Genomic DNA, 20,408 nt, shown 5'->3' on the forward strand with positions numbered 1-20,408 from the left:
AATGAGACCTCCCTGTCTCAAAAAGAAAGGGAACCGTGAATTCTAGGGAAGAGGAAGGCAACCCAAGAAGGGCTTATTTATTTGCAAAGGTCCACTTACACAGATTTTAAGCAACAAGTGCCACAAAGAACTCACTTTTTCCGAGACTGGCCATATCCACCACCAAAAGAAGCTGTTTCCTGGGGATAGATGTTCTGTCTCATCCCCCAGGCCAGGGCTCCTCTCTGCCCCAGAAAAGCCAAATGGACAGAACTGTCAGGGATTCCAAGGGCACCTAGTGGACACAGGCATTCTATTCTTACGCAGTCATAGTCAACCCAAGAGGCCTTCTTTTGTAATGGCTGACTATTTAGATGGGAGCTGAACTTGAACCCCAGTAATGTTCTGCTCAGGTAGGAGTGGTCAGGCTGTCTGACCTGACCTTGAAGTTATCTAATTATTCGAGATTAAAGTTGCTACCAGTGGCTCCTCAGGCAGCTGCTTCGTGGATTAGATTTTTTTTTATTATTTATTTTACTATTATTATTATTTTTTTTTTTTACAAAAGTTTACTACAATGTACAACAGGCTCCAGGATAACACTTCATTTTAACTATAGGTGGCAATGATGTTATAGTAGGGGATCCAGATGTTTAACAGGTTCCAGGATAACACTTCATTCTAGCTGTAGATGGCAAAGATGTTATGGCAGGGAATCCAGATGTTTAAATAGGAATGGAAGAGGGTCACCATCATCTCAGATATGAGGAACAGCTTACTTTTTGCCAGATTTCTTAATTCCACCTGTGGCCAGGGGTCCCTTCCCCGCGGCCTTGGCTTTTAGCTCCTCGAGTTTCTTCTGCTCCTCTTTTTGTTTCTGCTTGAAAGCCTTATCTTCCTCGTCCATTTCCTTGGCCTGCTTCTTGGGCTGTTTCAGGGGCTTCTTTTTGCCACCTTCCCGGCCCGACATGGCGCCTCCAGACACCCCCTTCTCCAGACCCTGATCCTCCGTGGATTAGATTTTAAGTGGTGCCAAAGAGATAGATGACTGGCTTTCCCGTTTCAGACCTTTTCCTGCTAGAGTTACCCCATCTCTTGGATGTTACAATTTAACACAAATGCTCACAGTTAAGCTTTGTGTGCACATGTGTGGGCCGGGAGGCAACGCCAGTGCTGTTCCTCAGAAGCCACCCTGCCTTGATTTTTCAGACAAGCTCCTCTGATGGCTTAAAGCTCAGCCTGTCTTGCCCCCTCTCCCTGCCCCCACAAGCTTGGCTTTTCCATGTGGGTGCTAGATCACCCTTGGATAGCACTTTAACACTGAGCCATTTCCCCAGCCCCTATCATGGCGACTTTAATAATTCAATCTAAGAAAGCATGGAGGCTCATGCCTGCAATTGGAGTTCAGGCAGATGGATGGCTGCAAGTTCCTGGTCAGAGAGTGATAGAATGCAAGGCCCTCCTCAGTACCCTCCCCCACAACTCCCACAACCATCACCAAAAACCCTTTACACAGGTACGGTGGTGCACACCTTTAGTCCCAGTACTTGGGAGGCAGAGGCAGGCTGATCTGTGAGTTCAAGGCCAGCTTGGTCTACAGAGTGAGTTCCAGGACAGTCAGAGCTGTTACATAGAGAAACCCTGTCTTGAAAAAAAATGGAAAAATTTTTCCTTATAACCAGAATAATTTCCTTAAAAATAAGCCATATACGATGTCATAGGCCTCCAGATACTTGGGAAGCTAAAGCAGAAAGGATCCTAAGTTCCAGACCTGCCTGGGCTATGGTACATTCAAGGACAGCCTGGTTAACTCACTGAGACCTTGTCTCAGAATTAAATGTAAAAAAATAGAACTCAGCGCACAGCTTGGAGACAGTGAACAGTTCAGGGATCTAGAGAACAAGATCCTCAGCATTGTCCGGGGCTCTCTTTATAATCATTTCAAAATTCATTTTAAAAATTATTTAATTTTACATTTCATTTATAATATGTGTGTCAGGCACTTTTGTAGAGGTCTAAAGACAACTTATGTGTTTAGTGTGGGTCCTGTGGGATCAAACTCAGGTCATCAGACTTGGTAGTATGCACCTTTATCCACTCAGCCGTCTTGTCAGCTCAAAATCCTATTATTCTTTCCAGAAAGCCAGTTTTTATTTCAAAAACTTGTCAAATAAGTTTTGGACTATTTTGGAATGTCATCTTGGAATACTGTATCACAACGAATACCACGATCAACTTGGAAAAGTTTATAATTACACAATATCACACCAATACCACGATCTACTTGGAAAAGTTTATAATTACACTATATCACACCAATACCACGATCAACTTGGAAAGGGCTGTAGTTACAGTAGAAAACAAAGAGGAGCCAATGGGGAAGCCTGGAAGGTCAAGTCAGCAGGAGCAGCTATGGAGAGCTGCCTGGCAGGAGGAATAGCACCGAGACTCTGCTCTAGGAACCATGGTTCTGGAGAAACCTCTAGAAACAAAAGTGGTGGTGGTGGTGCAGCTAGTTAAGAAAAGATGTTATTTTTTTCATTTACCTCAAAAGCCAGTTTGTTGGGCTAGGGCTGCACGTAGCCCAGCTGGCAGAGTGCTTGCCAGGAATACGTGAAGGTCCATGTCTCACCTCCTGCACTGCGCATAGCAGGCATGGGGCCGCTCCTGTAATCGTAACCTCAGCACTCGGGGACGTAGAGAGGGAGGATGGAGGCAGAACGGGTTACAAAACAAGAACTGGACCATAACCCAAACCAAACAAAGCTAAAAATCAATTTGTTACTGCAAACCAAAATCAAACAGTGCTACTAAAAATTTTTTATTTTCAGGACAGAGGTCATGCCTGGAATTAGCATGGATGTGAGCTCTGTTACCAGCCAGGAGGTGTCCAGGGCAAATTCAGGACCCGGCGGCCGGCGCCTGTGTCTTTCGCTGGAGGCAAAGCCATTTGGTTGGCACTTCGTAGGAGGATCTTTGCACCAGGTCTTCATCGTAAGGTATGTGCCACGAGTCTCCAGTTGTCTGCACCACCGTGTCGTAGCTGAGAGTATGCTGGTGAATTAAAGCCAAATGGTGAGAAGAACAGTGAAGGAGTACCGACGCCCCTCAATCTTCTCAACTTTGGAAGAATACCGTGCTTTATTTAACACTGGATTTCCTTCCTTTGTGTATCTGTGTGTGTGGTGAGTGCACACATATGTACCAATGCATATGTCTGTGCATGCAGAGAAGCCAGAGGTGGCTTCTACCACTTCCTATATTATCCCTCTGAGGCAGGGTCCCTGCCTGGACCTGGAGGTATTGGGTTGTTTGTTTGTGTTTTTGCTAGGTTGGCAGCTAGCAAGCCCAAGAACTCTCCATGTCTCTACTCACACACTACCAGGCTATCGCCACGTGCAAGAACACAGTTTGTAATGTGGGTTCAGGGATCAGAACTCAGCGAGCACTAACCACTGAGGAACCTCTCCAGCCCCCACAACAGTAAACCAAATAATGTAAAAGGGGAGTTTCATTTTAAGGTTAAGGGCACTTTATATGAGTGTCATAGTTATAAGTTATAGGCTTGTTTCATTGTGCTTATAGGTTTTATAAGTGAAAAAGAGAAAAATTAAATACAAAGAGCAGAGAAATAGCTCTCTCTCAAGATTATCTTGAAGTGAATCTCAGCTGTGCACTTGTAAAATATGGTATTTATTTTGTAGTTCTAAGATCAATGCTATTGCTAGTTTCCCCAGCACAGACATCAGGCAGAGGACCCAGTAACCAAGCACAGGAGACTGAGACAGGAGGGTTTTGAGGCCAGCCTGGGCTACTTAGAGAGTTTCTGATCAGACAGCTTGTCTGGTTAAAATACAAATATGTATGTATGCATCCATACATTATCAGACTAATCAACAATTCCTCAGCCTCATCGAAGTTCTACTGTTTGTATTTTCCCCATTACTGCATATGTGTAACATATATTTCATAGTTAAACATGGCTTTCTGCGAGACTGGACCATTCATAATACCCTTTAATCTAGAGTTTCCCTTCCCTTCTCCGTTTTCACTGAACTTCAAGTTTTCCTTTTTTGCTGTTGTTTCCATGTCAGTCATTTTGAATCATTTCCTATGATACAGTCCTGATTTTGCTGATTTAATAATTGCTGTGATACCACGGGATACTCTTTCCTATAAATTTGCTTTGCATTTTAGATTATTTTTTTAAAACTAATAAACTTATTTATAGCACTGTGTGCAACATATTTGGAAGTATACAGACACTGTGGAACGGCTACTCAAGCTATTTAATATGAGTTACAAACTTTCATTCTTCTAATGAGAAAACTTAGAATCTACTCTCTTGGCATCTTCAGGAATATGACGCGTGGGCTGGAAAGACGGCTTGGGGTACTGCTCGAGCAGAGGACCAGAGTTTGTTTTCCAGGACCCACACTGGGTGGCTCACAGCTGCCTGTAATTCCAGCTCCAGGGATCCAATACCCTCTTGCCTCCCTGGGCACCAGCACTGATGTTCACACACCCACAGAGACACAAACACAAACACATGATGAAAAATGTGAACAGAACACAGCACATTAGCTGGGCTTGGCGAGTAAAACAGGAGGACTGTGAGGTCAAGATCTGTGTTCAGTGTGTTCAGGGCTAGCCTGCCCCAAAATAAAAAGTAAAAACTGGGCTGGGGATGCAGTTTAGTGGTAGAAGCCTAGTATATGCAAAGCTTTGAGTTCAGTCTCTAATACCACACACACACACACACGCATACTCACTCACACACATACACATGCACACACACGAAATACAATGAATTGTTATTAACTCCAGCCACAGTACACTATACAATAGATCTCTTGAACCTATTCCTACTAGCTGAAGCTTGGTATACTGGACCAATATCATCTCTCCCCTCCCCTGTATAGGCCTTTATGCTATCCTGTAATAGTTCTCCTTTGGGTTTTCCTTCCTCTGTTTTGACATGTGGCACCCTGTGCTATGGGTGTCTGCACTGGAGTCAAAGGAGAGCCCACTGGGGACCGACAATGTACGTCACTCGAAAGAGTGACCTGGAGTCTGACACGGGATGCTGAGATAAGATGACTGACATGTTTCAGGCTAGCCTGGTCTACATGGCAGTGAGCCGGAGCTACACAAGCACACCGTGAGCAAGATGCCCAGAAAGGAGCTATAACTACAGATTGCTGGGCCACCTTCCTCTGAATGCTCGCTAATACCTTTGCCACAGAAAGGATAAACAGATGCCCAGCTTCCACCAACCAAAAGGTTGAAAGGCCATTAGATAACAGTCGAGGTGCCCTGCTTTCTATAACCTGCCCCCCAACGTTCCTACCAAGGTATTTGAAAAGTGTTTTGATTTCTGATTTTTCTGTTGTTCTGTTACAATAAAACTTGATAAACTGTTACCATGTTAAAACAAAACTTGAGATAACTAAGTCTGTGTTCTGGGGCCATGGTCATTCATATTTGGCCTGCAAATAAACTATGTCTTTATTCTCTTTGAGGTGAGAGTTGTATTGTTGTGTCAATGGGACCCTGCCTCTAAATAAAATAGTCTAGGTCTGGAGAGATGGCTCATAGGGTCAAAGGGCTTGGGGCCACGCCTGGGATACACATGGTAGAAGGAGAACTGACTCCTGCAAGTTGTCTTCTGACATCTGTCCATGAGCCGGGGCATGGTATACACGTATACACACACACACACACACACACACACACACACACACACACACACACACGCACGCATTCACACATGCACACACTCACATATGTACACACACAATTAACAACACAAACGTAATTTAAATTAAAAAATAGGAAAAGCTGCCTAAAAAGAAAGTCTGAAAGGATAAGAAGCGTCAAGCCATTCCACGTAAACAGGACGATGGAAACACTCAGGTGTCTCCACAGTTAGAGGTGAGGCACAGTTTCAGGCACAGCCACGGTACTCCAGATGTTTTAATATGTCAATCAGTTTGGGGTTGGCCTGTGAATACTTTCACCCTGACAGATGCTCTTTCGAGGGACGGGCTAACTACCACCCACCAAACCGAAACCAAAACCAAGTATTTAGAACTTTCAGCATTTTAAAAACTGGGCCACACTCATTCTTTAGACGAGGCCGTCAGCATCACTTAGAGAGCAGATCCCATACCTGGAAAGTTAGCTTTGATCTTTGAAAATCGATCCTGATTGCCACCTGATGTCCCTGCTGCCACTTAAAGAAGAGGTGCTGGGCGCGCACATCAGACAGGCAGGCCTTGTGGTCCCGCATCAGGTCTTTGGTGATGAACTTGCAGTGATTGCCTGAGTTCAGGGTGGCGTAGAGCAGGAACGGGTCATCCTCCGAGCTGTGGCAGACAGAAGGATGGACAGAGTCAGACGCTCCAGGGGCAGAGGCTTTTCCACCACCCATTAACTTATATTCTGACTTTCTAGAAGGCATCGATGATTTCTCGACAGAAGTGCTCAGAGAGACCCTCATAAAGCATCCGGAGTCCTTAGCTGCTGACAGCCTCTAAAACACAACAAAAAGTTGAGGGGCAGGGATTGCTAATGCCCTGGACTATAGAGTCGTCACCTTCTTAAAAAACAAAACCCAAAAACTACTGGGAGTTCATATGGAAGAAGACGAGTAACATTAGAGCAGGGTCACGCTTACGTGGGGTTACAAGGATTCACTACACTGCTCTCTGCTTTGTGTTTGAGAAAGTTTGCTTGGTACAATAATAAGTTAACATTAAACGTAAGAGATTTAAATCCAGAGACACAGGACACTAGTGAATCAATCTTTATAACAGAGCTTAGAACTTCAGCAGATGCACTAAGTACAGACGTACAGGCTCCAAAGTAGTCAGCAAGACCAATTCCCAAGAGACTTTTGGGGTGTAGCACATGACTTATCCAGTTTTTCTATAAGAAAAATAACAGTGATAACAGTGATGAACATACAGGCTTTCCATGAACGCAGTGCCAGATTTGACGTGTGACAACCACTGCCCTCCACAGCAGCCTCGTGGAGACTATGTGCGAAGTAAATACCTTCCCAGGTGGGAAATGGCAGGTCTGTGATCTGAAACAAGCCCACACTCCTAACGCTTACCAACGCTGCAGGAGCGACACCAAGAGGGTCAAGTCTGCTGCTTCTGAAGCAACAGAAATTCCTCCTCTCGGCTTTGGTTTGTGACTGGAGTGAGGAGTTGGCCTCCTGTTTCATGCCTCAGGAGCCATTTTACCCTTCTAAGAATAAATTCTTTGTGAGATCCTGACAAACCCTGACTTGGGCTGAGGCACACGCGGTGAAGTGACAGCCTGGTAAGGCTGCAGACAGACGTGTGCCATCATCAGTAGCAGGAAAACCTGTGCGCACACAGAGAGTTTGGACGTGCGGCCCAGGATCTCCCATCTTCCGCATGGCTGCTTTCTGTTTATGAACTGCACATTGTATCGCTAATCGTGTTTTCCATGTTCATTTGGTGTCTGGGGAAGCTGTGGCTCAACAGCAATTTTCTCTCTACTAGAATAAATCCAGGCCTTTTGTGAGGGCCTCCATAATATGGTCTTTCCTTCTCTCTGACTTTGAAACTTCTGTTCCCTTCCCTTCCCCCTTCCTCCCCTCCCTTTCTAGACAGGGTCTCCTACATCCCAGGACGGCCTCTGTACAGCAGAGGATGACCTTGAACTCCCGATCTTCCTTAGTGGGCTGAGATCAGCAGAGGGCAGAGTTGTGCGGAACCACCACAACTGGTTTCCTGTGGGGCTGGGGATGGAACGCAGAGCTTCCTGCATGCCAGGCAAGTTTTCTACCAACTGAACTGCATTCGCAGTCCCCAAAGCTGACTTTCCGGGTGCTGCTCTAACCTGTCCATGCTGGCCGCCTTACTTTGCCAGTGCCCAGCCTTTTCCTGTGCCAGGACCTTTGGATCTCTGCTGTCCGTGTCTGAGGCAGGAGCACTGTGAGGTGAGGAGCCCTTCCCACCACTCCCGCTTCCCACAGTGCAGATCCCTGGCTACAACAGGGCCACTAGTGGCTTGTTTCTGTAAGGACTGAAAGGGCAGGGGCTTTGACGCATCACTAAGAACAAACGCCATGTTCATATTTGCCAAGCGTCTGTTCGATGACCAATTTAGGATTTTATGGTGTGTTTGCCAAGTGCTAGCCTCACTCCTGACTGACTTTCCTCCTTTTCTCGTTTATGCTGATTTCCTCATCTATAAAAGTTTGTTCCACCGTAGACACTATATTTTTGTAAGCTACCTTTTTGTTTGTTTTAAATGAGGTTGCATACACACAGGCAAGCGTTCTCCACGACAGAACAGATACCTGATAAGTAGACGACTGGAGCCCAGTCTGATTGCCCTCCAATACTTACATGTTATCAGCAAAAAAGCAGTGGGCCAGCTTTCGCACCTGCTCCATCTCATCCTTTCTCCACCTGGAACTCGGGGTTATCATGTGCTTCCGGCCCAGGACCAGCAACTGCAGATTCTGCCGGGCTAGTTGAGAAACTACGTTCAGGAGCTAGAAAACAGAACCAAACAAATAAGATCAAACAACCTGGCCAGATTCTTCCAGCTGGTTCCGTCAGGAGAATCTCCGAGTTCTGAGCAGGAAGAGAATAGCTCTTAATAATTTTCCATCTTTCATAGCCTGAGGAAAAGTATAAATTAATGCCTTCTTTCTTGTTGCTTGGTTAACAAGAGCTCTCAAGTCAAGGGTGACCTTGAACATTTGACCTCCACACCTCCACTTACTGAGTTCTGGGATTATAGGCACACACCACCATGGCCAATTTATAAATGGATGCTTAGCCCCTGCCCAGGTCTCAGGCTACACTGGTTCCAGGTGTGGGTGTCTAAAGGCAGACTAATGAAGCTGTTTTTAAACTGAACCCTCTTAGCTCCCTGAGATAGTGATGGGATTCAAAAGTCACTAACACAATTTTTTTGTTTTTGTTTTTGTTTTCCGAGACAGGGTTTCTCTGTAGCTTTGGTGCCCGTCCCGGAACTAGCTCTTGTAGACCAGGCTGGCCTCGAACTCCCAGAGATCCGCCTGCCTCTGCCTCCCGAGTGCTGGGATTAAAGGCGTGTGCCACCACTGCCCGGTACTAACACAATTTTGAAGAGAGCAAGCAAAAAAAAAAAAAAAAGAAAAGAAAAGAAAAGAAAGAAAGAAAGAAAAAGTCATGCAATGTGGGATTCTCTTCTGTATGCTGTGAATATGTTTTATTACCATTGGTTAATAAAGAATCTGCTTTGGGCCTATTGCAATGCAGAATAGAGCAAGGTGGGAATTTCAAGCAGAGATAGAGGAGAAAAGAAGGCGGAGTCAGGGAAATGCCATGTAGTGGCCGAAGGAGACAGACATGCCCTGGAACCTTACCAGTAAATCAGGAGACTTGTGGTAAAATACAAAATAATAGAAATGGGTTAGTTTAAGATGTAAGAGTTAGTTAATAAGAAGCTTAAACTAATAGGTCAAGCAGTGTTGCAATGAATATAGTTTCAGTGTGACTATTTTGGGTCTGGGCAGCAGAAAACAAACAAGCAGTTTCCATCTACAGCCGTATATATATTTTAAAATTTGTTTGTTTTGGGTTTTTAAGACAGGTTTCTCTGTGTAGCCTTGTTTGTCCTGAAACACACTCTGTAGACCAGGTTATTCTCAAACTCAGAGATTTGCCAGCCTCTGACTCCTGAGTGCTGGGATTAAAGGCGTCTGCCACCACTGCCCGGAATTATTTTTAACAATTTTAAAAAGAATTCTTCTTATTATTAGGGGTGGGGGATTTACTACAGTACATGTGTGGAGGTCAGAGTTCAACTTTGTGGGGTTGGTCCTCCCCTACTATTGTGTGGGTTCTGAGGATTGAGCTTGGATCACTGAGGTGGTGTCTAGCTGAGTATGGTAGCACCTGTCTATAATCCCAATACTCTAGAGTCTGAGACAGGACAATCACCAATTTGAGGTCAACCTGGGCTACATGGCAAGATCCTGTCTAAAACAAAGCTCCCAAACATAACAAGACCAGAAAGGGTGTTTGGGGCGCTGTTTCTACACAGCACCAAAGCTCCCTGGACTGCAGCAGTTCCATTATTGTCTAAACTGTGTATCTGATGCTTACCCTGCATTTCTGCTCACCCTACTCTACTGCAATGTGATTTTAAAGTAGCTGGTTTCATTGCCCCCTAACTCCCAGTTCCAGAATGAAAACAAATGGATACTTGTCCACTGCTGAGTTAACAAACAAGAAAAGAAGAAAGCCAGAACTGGAGTGGAGATCCTAACTCGTAAAATGTAGCCTTCTGTGGGCCACCAGGATGACTCAGAGGGTAACCTGTTCACCATCAAGTCTGGCGCTCAATCCCGGATCCCACATAAGGGTGGAGGGAGAGGACCAATCCCGCAAAGCTGTCTTCTGATTTCCACGTCAGCTGTGGCAAATCCCTGATGAGTAATAATAATAATAATAATTCTTTAAAATACAATTTTTTGCTTCAAAATTATGGTAGTGACTTCTGTGCTTACTCAATAGTTATTTCTTAGCTTTCTCCATGTGGAAAGCATATGGGGATTTTGTATACACAGTATACAAAAAAATAAAAGACAAACTGTTTCTAGTGAGACATTAACAATACTTGTCTTACTCGCCTATCAAGCCTAGGAAGATAACAGTTCTGACTGCATACACACGTGATGGTTAGTAAACATGTTTTGATTAGCTGAAGAATACACTCCACATTGGGAACCAGGCATGCCAGTCCATGTCCGTAGCCCCAGCGCTCAGCAGACCAAGGCAGTTCAAGTCCAGAATGGACCATGTAGGTTTCAGGCCAGCTTGGGCGATACAGAAAGACCTGTTGTGATATCACAAAACTAACAGTAACATTAGGGAGGAACATAAACAAAACCCTATGATTCAGGAATTCAAATATCTCAAAAGACAGTAAAAGTGCCTTTCTTTCAGAATATACTTATTCCGTGAGTGTGTGTGTGTGTGTGTGTGTGTGTGTGTGTGTGAGAGAGAGAGAGAGAGAGAGAGAGAGAGAGAGAGCAAAGATCAGAGGACAACTTGCAAGAAGTGATTCTCTTCTCCACCATGTGAGTTCCAGGGACTGAACTCAGGTTACTAGGTGCAGGTGGCATCTCTGGGGTCCTCCATTTCTTTAAAACTATACTTTAAAAATTACAGATTATTTTCTATAAACATAGATTCAAAGTGGAAATTGGACCCATGAATAGGAATGACAATTACTTTAAAAACTTTCATAAGAACTACCATAAAGGTATTACAAAAATATGTTTAAAAAGCTAAGGCACATGTTGAAGCCAAGAATGGTGCCACATACCTATAATCCCCAGCATTTCAGACACCTAGGCAGGAGGTTGTCACATTCCAGGCCAGCCAGCCCGATCAAGACAGGGAGAGCCTGTCTCAGTCCTGACGCGGGACCCTGTTGGCTTTGTGGTGGGACACCTGCGGACACCACGAACCCCGTCCTTGAGTCCTCAGCACCACAGCCAACAGCAGAAGCCCACACCGCTTGATTCTAGTTTTTCAACTTCTCATGCAGCTAGGGAACCTGGTCTAAAGAAAAACACAACCAAGTTTTCACAGACATGCCCTGGCTCAGATAAACAGCCCAAGTTCACTAAGGTAGAAATTAATAAAGAGAAAAACCATAGCTTCAACTACTCTGGGGCACCATCTTGTGGTGGAGAGACCACTAAACAAAATTTATTTGAAAACAAGAGAATAAAAGACAGATTTTTGTTTTGTTTTTTTTTTAGAAATGACTGGGTAGCATTAAAGTAACTGAAAACTTAGACAGTCTGGCCATGAAAAGCTTCTGCAATAAATTGCAAGCTGGACCTCGTGGGCTAGCTCAACGTCATGGGCATACTCAGAATAGCAAAGAAGAAGAAAATTTAACTTAATTGTATGTTTGATCAAAAATAAAACAGAGTCAGGTGTGATGGTGTATGTAATTTTTTTTTCTCTTTACTCTTAGGGAACCCACCACCCAGCTCCCAAATAAATAAATACACAGACTTATTTTTACTTACGAATGTCCGGCCTTAGCTTGGCTTATTTCTAGCTAAATTTTCTTAAATTATCCCGTCTACCTTTTGCCTCGGGGCTTTTACCTTTCCCTATTCTATACACCTTCCTTTTCTTCTTACTCTGTAGCTGGCTGTGTGGCTGACCCCTGGCACCCCTCCTCCTCTTTTTCTTGCTCCTTCTTCTCTCTTATATTTATTCTCTCTGCCTGCCAGAACCATCTATTTCTCTCTCCTGCCATTCAGCTCTTCATCAGAACAATCAGGTGTTTTAGGCAGGCAATGTAACCCATCTTTACAGAGTTAAACAAATGCAGCATAAAAGAAAATGCAGCACATCTTTGCATCATTAGACAAATATTCCATAGCATAAATGAATGTAACACATCTTAAATTAATATTCCACAATAGGTGAATGCCTGTAATCCAAGTACTCAAGAACTGAGGCATGAGTATTGCTAGGTCCAGTTCAGGCTGGGCTACACAGACAGACCTTGTCTCATAATAAAAAAAAAAAAATCAAACAGCCTGGGACTGGAGTTGTAGTATATAGTAATTACTGTATACAGTAATGAATTACTATACATAGCTGAGTGTAGCACTATCTACAGGCTGTATTCTAGCAGCTAGTGAGGGGAGGGGCTAAAATATGACAAAAACCTAGAACAACTGGGAGGAAGGACACAGTACACACACAAGCGAGGAAGAAAAGGAGTGGGAGGTGTGAAAAGGGAGGTGATGTGGGGGAGAATATGAGCAAAGTACAATTACGTGTATAAACATGTCAAAAGGAAACACATTGCTTTGTAAATTTACTAAAATAAGATAATTTAGAAGAAGAAGATGAAGTTGGATGGCGGTGGTGGCACACGCCTTTAATTTCAGCACTTGGGAGCAGAGGCAGGCAGATCTCTGTGAGTTTGAGGCCAGCCGTCTATAAAACTACTCCAAGACAGGCACCAAAGCTACAGAGAAACCCTGTCTTGAAAATAAAATAAAATTAAAATAAAAAAAAAAAAACCACGAGGGACTGGCGAGGTTATATGGCAAGGCGGCTAAAAACACTTGCTGACCTGAGCTGGGTTCTAGCGCCTATGTCAGGTGGGTCACAACCTGCAACTCCAGATCTAGGGGATCCAGTACCTCTGTCTTCCACATATCTGCACTCATATGTGCGCATGCACACACAATATGCATATTTTAAAAAGACAAGATCTCATGTAGCTCAGGTTAGTTGCAAACCTGCTATGTAGCTGAAGCTGTCCTTGAACTCCTCCTGCTTCTACCTCCCTGTTGCTAGGATTACATACCTGAACCACTATGCCTGCCTTGGGGTTTCTGTTGTCTTTATCCCAGACTTGAAGCTGAAGATGCTATGAATGCAGAAACGCCAACGTGTGCAGACACTAACAGCACACAAATGCCTGTTCTCTCTGGGCAGATGGTTCCTAAAGAGCCTAGCCAGAGGATTGGTAGATGGTGATGATACCCGTGGAACCCTGATGCACTCTGTAAGCAGAATGATTGCTAAGAAGGCCACATGAGCTGGGTGTGGTGGATCACACCGGAAGGCAGAGAGAGGCAAGTGGATCTCTGTGAGTTCCAGGCCAGCCACGGTTATATAGAGAGACCCTGCCTCAAAACCACCACCACTATCACCAACAAAATATATAACCAACCAACAAAACAAACAAACAAACACTCAAGCCAAGAAAACCCATAGAAGTTAGTAACTGAGGTTTTTATCAATTTTGTACGTTAAAAACAAAATAACCCAAATTTTACACTAACTAAAAGGAACTCACTTCTGATTTTGGGTTTTTTTCCTCCTGTGATCCCTACTCTTTCACCAAGGTCCATAAGACACTAAAGGAATAACCATCTGAAACACCAGAAGTGTGAGAACGCACTGAAGGCCAGCATTGGGTGTAAGTATCTCCTAGTTCAGCTTCCACTGTGATTGTTTTACCTCCTGGAGAAATGGATACGAGATTAAAAAAATAAACTCATAAATCATATTACCTACTCTTGGCATAAAAATGATCAAAAATAGTTTCTGAGTGTAGGCAAAAATACAGCTGGCAGGGCTTCATGTGATCGAAATAACCGTGAGTGGGGGCATTCAGGAAGAGAAAAGCGGTGGAGGTGAGGCGAAGGTCACAATATTTGAGCACCCTAAACAGCACATGTAGTTCCTGTCCTTGTTCTTTTAATGCCTTTTTAAAAATAATTTTATTAAGTTGGGTGGTAGTGCATGCCTTTAATCCCAGCACCCAGGAGACAGAGGCCAGGAGGATCCCTGAGTTGGAGGTCAGCCTGGTCTACAAAGTTCCAGGACAGCCAGGGCTACACAGAAAAACCATCTTGATACAACAACAAAAAGTGTATAGTGCATGTGTGAGTGTGTGCATGTGTGCAGTTCCCCGCTGAGCCATCTTACGGGCCTCTTTTAACTTCTTTTTACTTCCCTCTCTGCAGGTTCTTCTACTTCCTGGGGTTGTATGGACTGTAGATCTTAAAAAACTCTAAAGCCTTTTGGATCTGATATCTGCAGAAAATTACATCAGATTCTCAGCAAGACAACAATATGCATTCTACATATAATACTCACTACTCAGCCAGGCATGTGGTACACACTTGTAACCCCAGCATTGGTAAGTAGAGGCAGAAAGATCTTGGGTTCTAGGCTAGCCTGAGTTACCTGGTTTTGAAAAAAAAAAAGATTTCAAAAGGTGTGGAGACACAGCCTGTAATTGTAGCACTTGGGAGACTAAGACAGGAGGATGTCAAATTTGAGGCTATCCTGTGCTACAAGGTGAGTTTGAAACTGGCCTAGCTTATGTTTGAAGGCTCTGCCTCAAAACAAAATAAAAAAGTTGCATACATGCAGTTGCTTGGTAACTTTCTTCTCTAATATCTGTCCTCCCTGACTTCCCCTAGGCCCCCAGAATTGGATGGTCTGAGCCTAAGTTCTTATGCATGCTAGGCAAGTTCTGTACTATTGAGATACATACCTACGGCTCTTTTAAAAACACTCTAGACAGAGTCCCAGTTGCTTAGACTGGCCTTCAATTTATCCTCGGCAAGGCTCGAACTGCGTTCTTTCTGCCTTAGGCTTTGAGAGGCTGGCTACAGACTTTGCCTGTGTAACCAGGCCTGACTTCTTTCTTCTCTTGCAGTTAAGGAAATGTGGCTGTCCTTACAGAATTTCCCACATTCGGTACTGCTGATTTTATCCCCTGGTATCAGGAAGTAGTCTCCAACCTGATATGATTTCTAAAACCCTGTGGCTGGACCTAGGGACCAGTTGGGATGCAAGTATTTAACGCTGTGGCATGCCTGTTTGCATGTGTGGCTATTTCAAAGTATGTTCTTGGCGGCCGACAGGCCGGTTTGTTCATCAGCATTATCAAAGCTTCTCAGTAAGTTCCCAGGCGGACGGGGCTGCAGATCTAAGGGCAGTTATCTCTTAACCTTACTGGCGTGGCTGCTGAATGACTAACGCACTGTGGTAACTGCTGGGAGGGAGTAGAGGTGGCCACTCAGTCACGCTCAAGGAGAGCGGCGGTCAGGGATAGTTCCACAGAGCAGGTGATAGATAGCACAGCCGAGTCTCCAGATGAGTTACCCAGACAAGGAACGGGGTTTTCCAAGGACGAGGAGCAGCGGCAGGTTCAAAAGATCGTGTTGAGTTCTAGGAAACCGAGTAAAAGTCAAATCCAGCTCAGCAGAGCTTCGGGAAGATGACAAGAAGAAGGTCAAAAATGAGAGAGAAGGAATGTCCAGGTCACAGCCATGGGGGGGGGGGGGGGAACAGGGGGGTTGGAGAGGAAAGGGTTTAAAACAGGGACCGCCACTGTCGCTGTCAAGACTCTAGGCTCTAAGAAGACCGCACCAGCATGGGGCTTATTAGGAGGCTTCTGCAGCAGCCCCGGCAGGGACTGGTGAGGCAAACGGCAGCACAGATGGAGAAGGGTATCTTCGGAGCTGGCAAAGCAGACCTGGACAGTCACTGACTGGAGGTGGACAAATTCAGACAGACCACTGGACGGTTCCCAAGCAGGGTCTTGAGAGGGGGAACCTTTGATATTCTTGGGCAGGAGGTATCTAGTAGGCAGCCAATAAGAAACTTTAGATTGGGATCAAATGAGGACCCCCTAGTGGGAGGAGCCTTCAGAAAGTAGGTCAGGGAGCAGGATAAGGACCTAAAAGGGAGGAAAGTGGAGGCTCTGACCTGCGGAATACTGGAAAATACAGGAGAGGAGAGAGATGACAGACACACACACACACACAGATAAAGAGAGAGAGAGAGAGAGAGAGCGAGCACAGGAAGGAAAGTCAACAGGAAGAGTCTGTCAGTGATGCAGAGGCACATGTGAGGACCAAGATGTCGCCTGCGAAAGCCTGTGACCAATCTGATTGTCCAAAGCAGGCAATATGGAGAGGCCCACTGTGTCTCTTGACCCTGTGTAAGACTGCTTTTATTTTATTTTCAGTTTTGAGCACAGCACATGTAGATTTAAGGAAAGGCGAGGAAGAACGCCCCACCACCACCCCGAGTGGGTGGTGCTCTAAAGGAGGAATAACCCAAGACTGCTTTGTGTATGTTCTACACAAGCTGTCCCACAAGCAGAGCTCTGTTTTGCTTAGCAAACAGTCAGTCCTGCTCTTCATTCAGACCAAGTGGTGTAGCCTCTTCAAAACTCATACACACGCGCGGGCAGGCCCCCACTCACCACACACACAGACCGCCTTAAAGACAAAATTTAGGATAAATTGAGGATACGTTTTCAGAAAAAGCCGGTAGCAAGGCAGATGCTGAAGACAACAGGCAAACTTGTTGGAAGAGGGTTCCTGAGAAAGAATCCAGGGATAGGGAGAGGCCACCTCTTGCTCTAACATGGAGGAAGCATCGGGATGGATCGAATCAGCGAAGGTAATGTGTGTGCTGTACATGTACAAGCGTGGTCCTTCCTCCTGAGCGCCCTTCTCTGTGGTCTCATGACTGCAGAGATGATAACCGAGACCAGAGAGCTCTCCAGACAGAGCAGGAGCGGATAAAGCCCAGGTGTGGTCAGAAGGCAGCAATGCCTATGGCTCACAAGGCATCCTCCCTGGGCAAGAACACAGGGCATCGGGGAAGGTGGTCACGAGGACGGTGTGCTTCTGGTTCCACACTACAGTCTGCTGAAAGGTGCTTCAGGGGGAATTACAACTGAAGCAAGCATCGGTCGCCATGATCACTCCTTAATATTTAATATGAGCAACGAAGCACGTGATCCCAAATTTCTATGTGCATGTGACCGGTGGTTTGGGGTTCTGGTCCCAGGAATTCCACATTCCTTTCTTATTTATTTGCTGAGATCTCTTTATTTGTAAAATGAATAAAGTACCTTCCACTCATGCATCTCCTCTCCCTTCATTAGTCTTGTGTCATAAAAACATGTCACCGGGTGGTGGTGGTGCACACCTTTAATCCCAGCACTCAGAAGGCAGAGGCAGGAGGACCTCTGTGAGTTTGAGACCAGTCTGTTCTACAGAGGAGTCCAGTATAGCCAGAGCTGTTACACAGAGAAACCCTGTCTCAAAAAAAAAAAAACCAAAAAATAAAACAAACAAAATCATGTCATCATTAACAAAAATGTAAAGTTATATCCTTTACATAAAATTTCTTCATATGTAAAGATAAAAGTCTTTCATAATTTTTACTACCTCTTAGAGCAATTTATGAAGGAAGTCAATGGTGCTTCCTCATTTAAGAATGAGGAAGTAAAAAGAAATACCATATTTATTCAGAATGTTCCTGCGTGGTAATGTAGAGAAAGGGTATTTTCCTTCCTTCCTTCCTTCCTTCCTTCCTTCCTTCCTTCCTTCCTTCTTTCCTGGGCCCAGTGTCCCTTGGACAATGTATTTAGTAGCATTCCCTAGTAGTTTCTGCCACTGCCATTCCATGTGTGAAATGAAGACATGTAAATAGCTCTTTAAGAATCATGGGAAGTAGCCGGGCGATGGTGGCGCACGCCTTTAATCCCAGCACTCGGGAGGCAGAGGCAGGCGGATCTCTTTGAGTTCGAGATCAGCCTGGTCTACAGAGCTAGTTCCAGGACAGGCTCTAAAGCCACAGAGAAACCCTGTCTCGAAAAACCAAAAAAAAAAAAAAAAAAAAAAAAAAAAAGAATCATGGGAAGTGCCAGGCAGTGGTGCCTTTAATCCCATCACCAGGGAGGTAGAGGCAGGAGGATCTTTGTGAGTTCAAGGCCAGCCTGGTCTGTGTAGGGAGTTCCAGGACAGCCAGGACTGTTAAGTAGAGAAACCCAGCCTCAAAAAAGAAAGAAAAACAGAGAGAAAGAGAGAGAGAAAGAATCGTGGGAAGCTCAGATTCCTAAACTCATAAGTTTTCTCTTTCTTTATAGAACCTGGGGTAGAAAAAGAGCTGGGTTAAGTTGCAACTATTCTCACCAAAAGTAGACTGAGCTGTTATTAGTGAAAACTGAGATTGGGTGTGGAGGGTTTAAGGACAAAGGAATCATGTATGGGACAGACCCTTTTCCCCAACCCCCTCTTCTTTTTTTTGAGATTATATCTAAGCTTTCGAAGGTCTTGTTTCCCCAGGTACAACCATGAGAGTGCACACCAAGGAGGATGGTAGGCTGCAGTCTGTGACCTGCTGTGGTTCAGAGCTTGGGCTGTAAACTAACTTTAAATAGCGCCCACTGTTAGGGAGGACGTCTTAGTATTTATAAAGGGGACATTTAAAGCACCATAAACAACTGAGGTTCCTAGAGTAACCACAAACAGCTGACGACACTTCCGACATAAATACCAGTTACACAGCTGCTCGGGAGACCACGGCCAGGAAGTGCCTCGCCACCTTCTGCGGGGTGGCTTCACAGCAGACAACCCCACGGTGGTATCTGACGGCACTGGGCAGCGGCAGATTGGGTGGGGCAGTTTCTATCCAAATCAGGGTAGATTTCAGGACATTTCAAGGAGTCAAATCAGATGAGAGAATAACAGTAAATAGAATCTTTCAGAGGCAGTTGTTCATTTTGATAACCGTTTCTCACAAACCAAGGAATTTCAGGGACACGGGAAAATCAGCGCAAGGCCACAAACACGCCTGGACTTGATGCTCTGCACTCTTTACCGTGCTCACGGCAGGGAAGACAAGGGAAGTTGTAACACGCTAGTGTGCAGGGCGTCCCACTCGCTTCTGTGTGCCTACTGCCTTCTGTAGATGGTCCACTTGCACGGCCCTGGCTCGAGTCTTCTCATGTTTCTATAGAGCTAAGTCTTGGGAAAAGAACGCCTGAGACAGTGCTCTGCTTCCCCGGTGACTGCCGTGGTCGGCATTTTTCTGTGCACGGCTGGAAATACCACCATGTAGAAAAGTGCAGGAAGCCTTTTAAAATCGGGACTTGAGGCTTCTGGTCTCAAAGCTTCCCATCACGTATTTATTCGTTTGCTACTCAGCTGATTCTGTGTCTGCCTCAGTTCCACCACTGACTGTCGGTTCCTGCAGTCAAGAAGATGACTTTTTTTTAAGGGATTAATAATTCTGTTTTGTTGAAACTTTTCAAATTTTATACGCCATGGAAGAGAGATCAGCACCGGATGACAACGGAAGTATTGGAAGATGAGAAGCAGAACCCGGGGCCAGCAGGAAGAGGGAAACCTTCTGAGGCTATGTGCAAACTCCACAGGCTTGCATGTTGGGTGGGGCAGTTAGAGGGGAGCGGGGACAGAACTGAGGCAGAGTCCTTCCTCCACTGACTCTGAAAAGCTCTAAACGCCTGGGGAGAATGCATATACATTGTATTCTATTACCTTATTCTGATGTCATAATGATCCTGCTGCCTTAAGACTCATCCTATATCCTGTATTTGTCAGTCTTTGGTATTTTAGGGAGATTTCAATGACCTCATCTTGTCCCCAGCTAACGAAACAATTCTATTGAGGAAGAGAATTGTCATTCCTGCCTTGGGCACATCCTGTCCAGTGTGGGATGTGTTTCCTGCACACCGCTGTCTGCTCTGGTGCCACTAGCACCCACACAGCAGTCTAGCCTTTCAGAAAATGACCCAATTGTTGGCCTGCGTGGATCCCCAGCCAGGAGACCCAGAGTTGTCTGGAGGACAGATCTGGTTCTTGACTCATGGTGTGACTTTCTCTGAGTATTTATACTTATTCTTTGTGACTTTCTGAAGTCTCTACAAGTTATCTGTGTCTCCTTCATTCTGCAAGGCAAGAGAGGGTAGGTGCTTTGTATACTGAAAGCTAATTTTAGGAATATTGAGCTAACTTATTCCGAAGCAATCCATGTAAGACCAGATTACATAAAAATTATCTC

At 44.9% G+C, this 20,408-nt stretch overlaps 2 protein-coding genes across 4 annotated transcripts in view; both read right to left on the reverse strand.

Moving 5' to 3' along the window:
- Positions 1-529: 529 nt before the first annotated feature.
- LOC121452491 (translation machinery-associated protein 7) lies at positions 530-973 on the reverse strand. The gene has a single exon (XM_041658669.1). The coding sequence runs from the start codon at positions 947-949 to the stop codon at positions 755-757; it is 195 nt and encodes a 64-aa protein (XP_041514603.1). The 5' UTR covers positions 950-973; the 3' UTR covers positions 530-754.
- A 1,321-nt stretch (positions 974-2,294) lies between these two features.
- Positions 2,295-20,408, reverse strand: part of LOC121452276 (protein only RNase P catalytic subunit) — an 89,039-nt gene continuing 70,925 nt past the window's right edge. For all 3 annotated transcript variants that reach the window (XM_041658304.1, XM_041658306.1, XM_041658303.1), the window contains 3 exons: positions 8,370-8,518; positions 6,152-6,347; positions 2,295-3,033 (listed from right to left, as the gene is read on the reverse strand). In XM_041658304.1, coding sequence (XP_041514238.1) covers positions 2,881-3,033; positions 6,152-6,347; positions 8,370-8,518 — 498 coding nt within the window. In that variant the 3' untranslated portion in view covers positions 2,295-2,880. The remainder of the gene's footprint in view (positions 3,034-6,151; positions 6,348-8,369; positions 8,519-20,408) is intronic.

Source organism: Microtus oregoni, unplaced genomic scaffold (genome assembly GCF_018167655.1).
Source record: "Microtus oregoni isolate MIOR12 unplaced genomic scaffold, Mior012 000009F_ref0000495, whole genome shotgun sequence".
NCBI lineage: Eukaryota > Metazoa > Chordata > Mammalia > Rodentia > Cricetidae > Microtus > Microtus oregoni.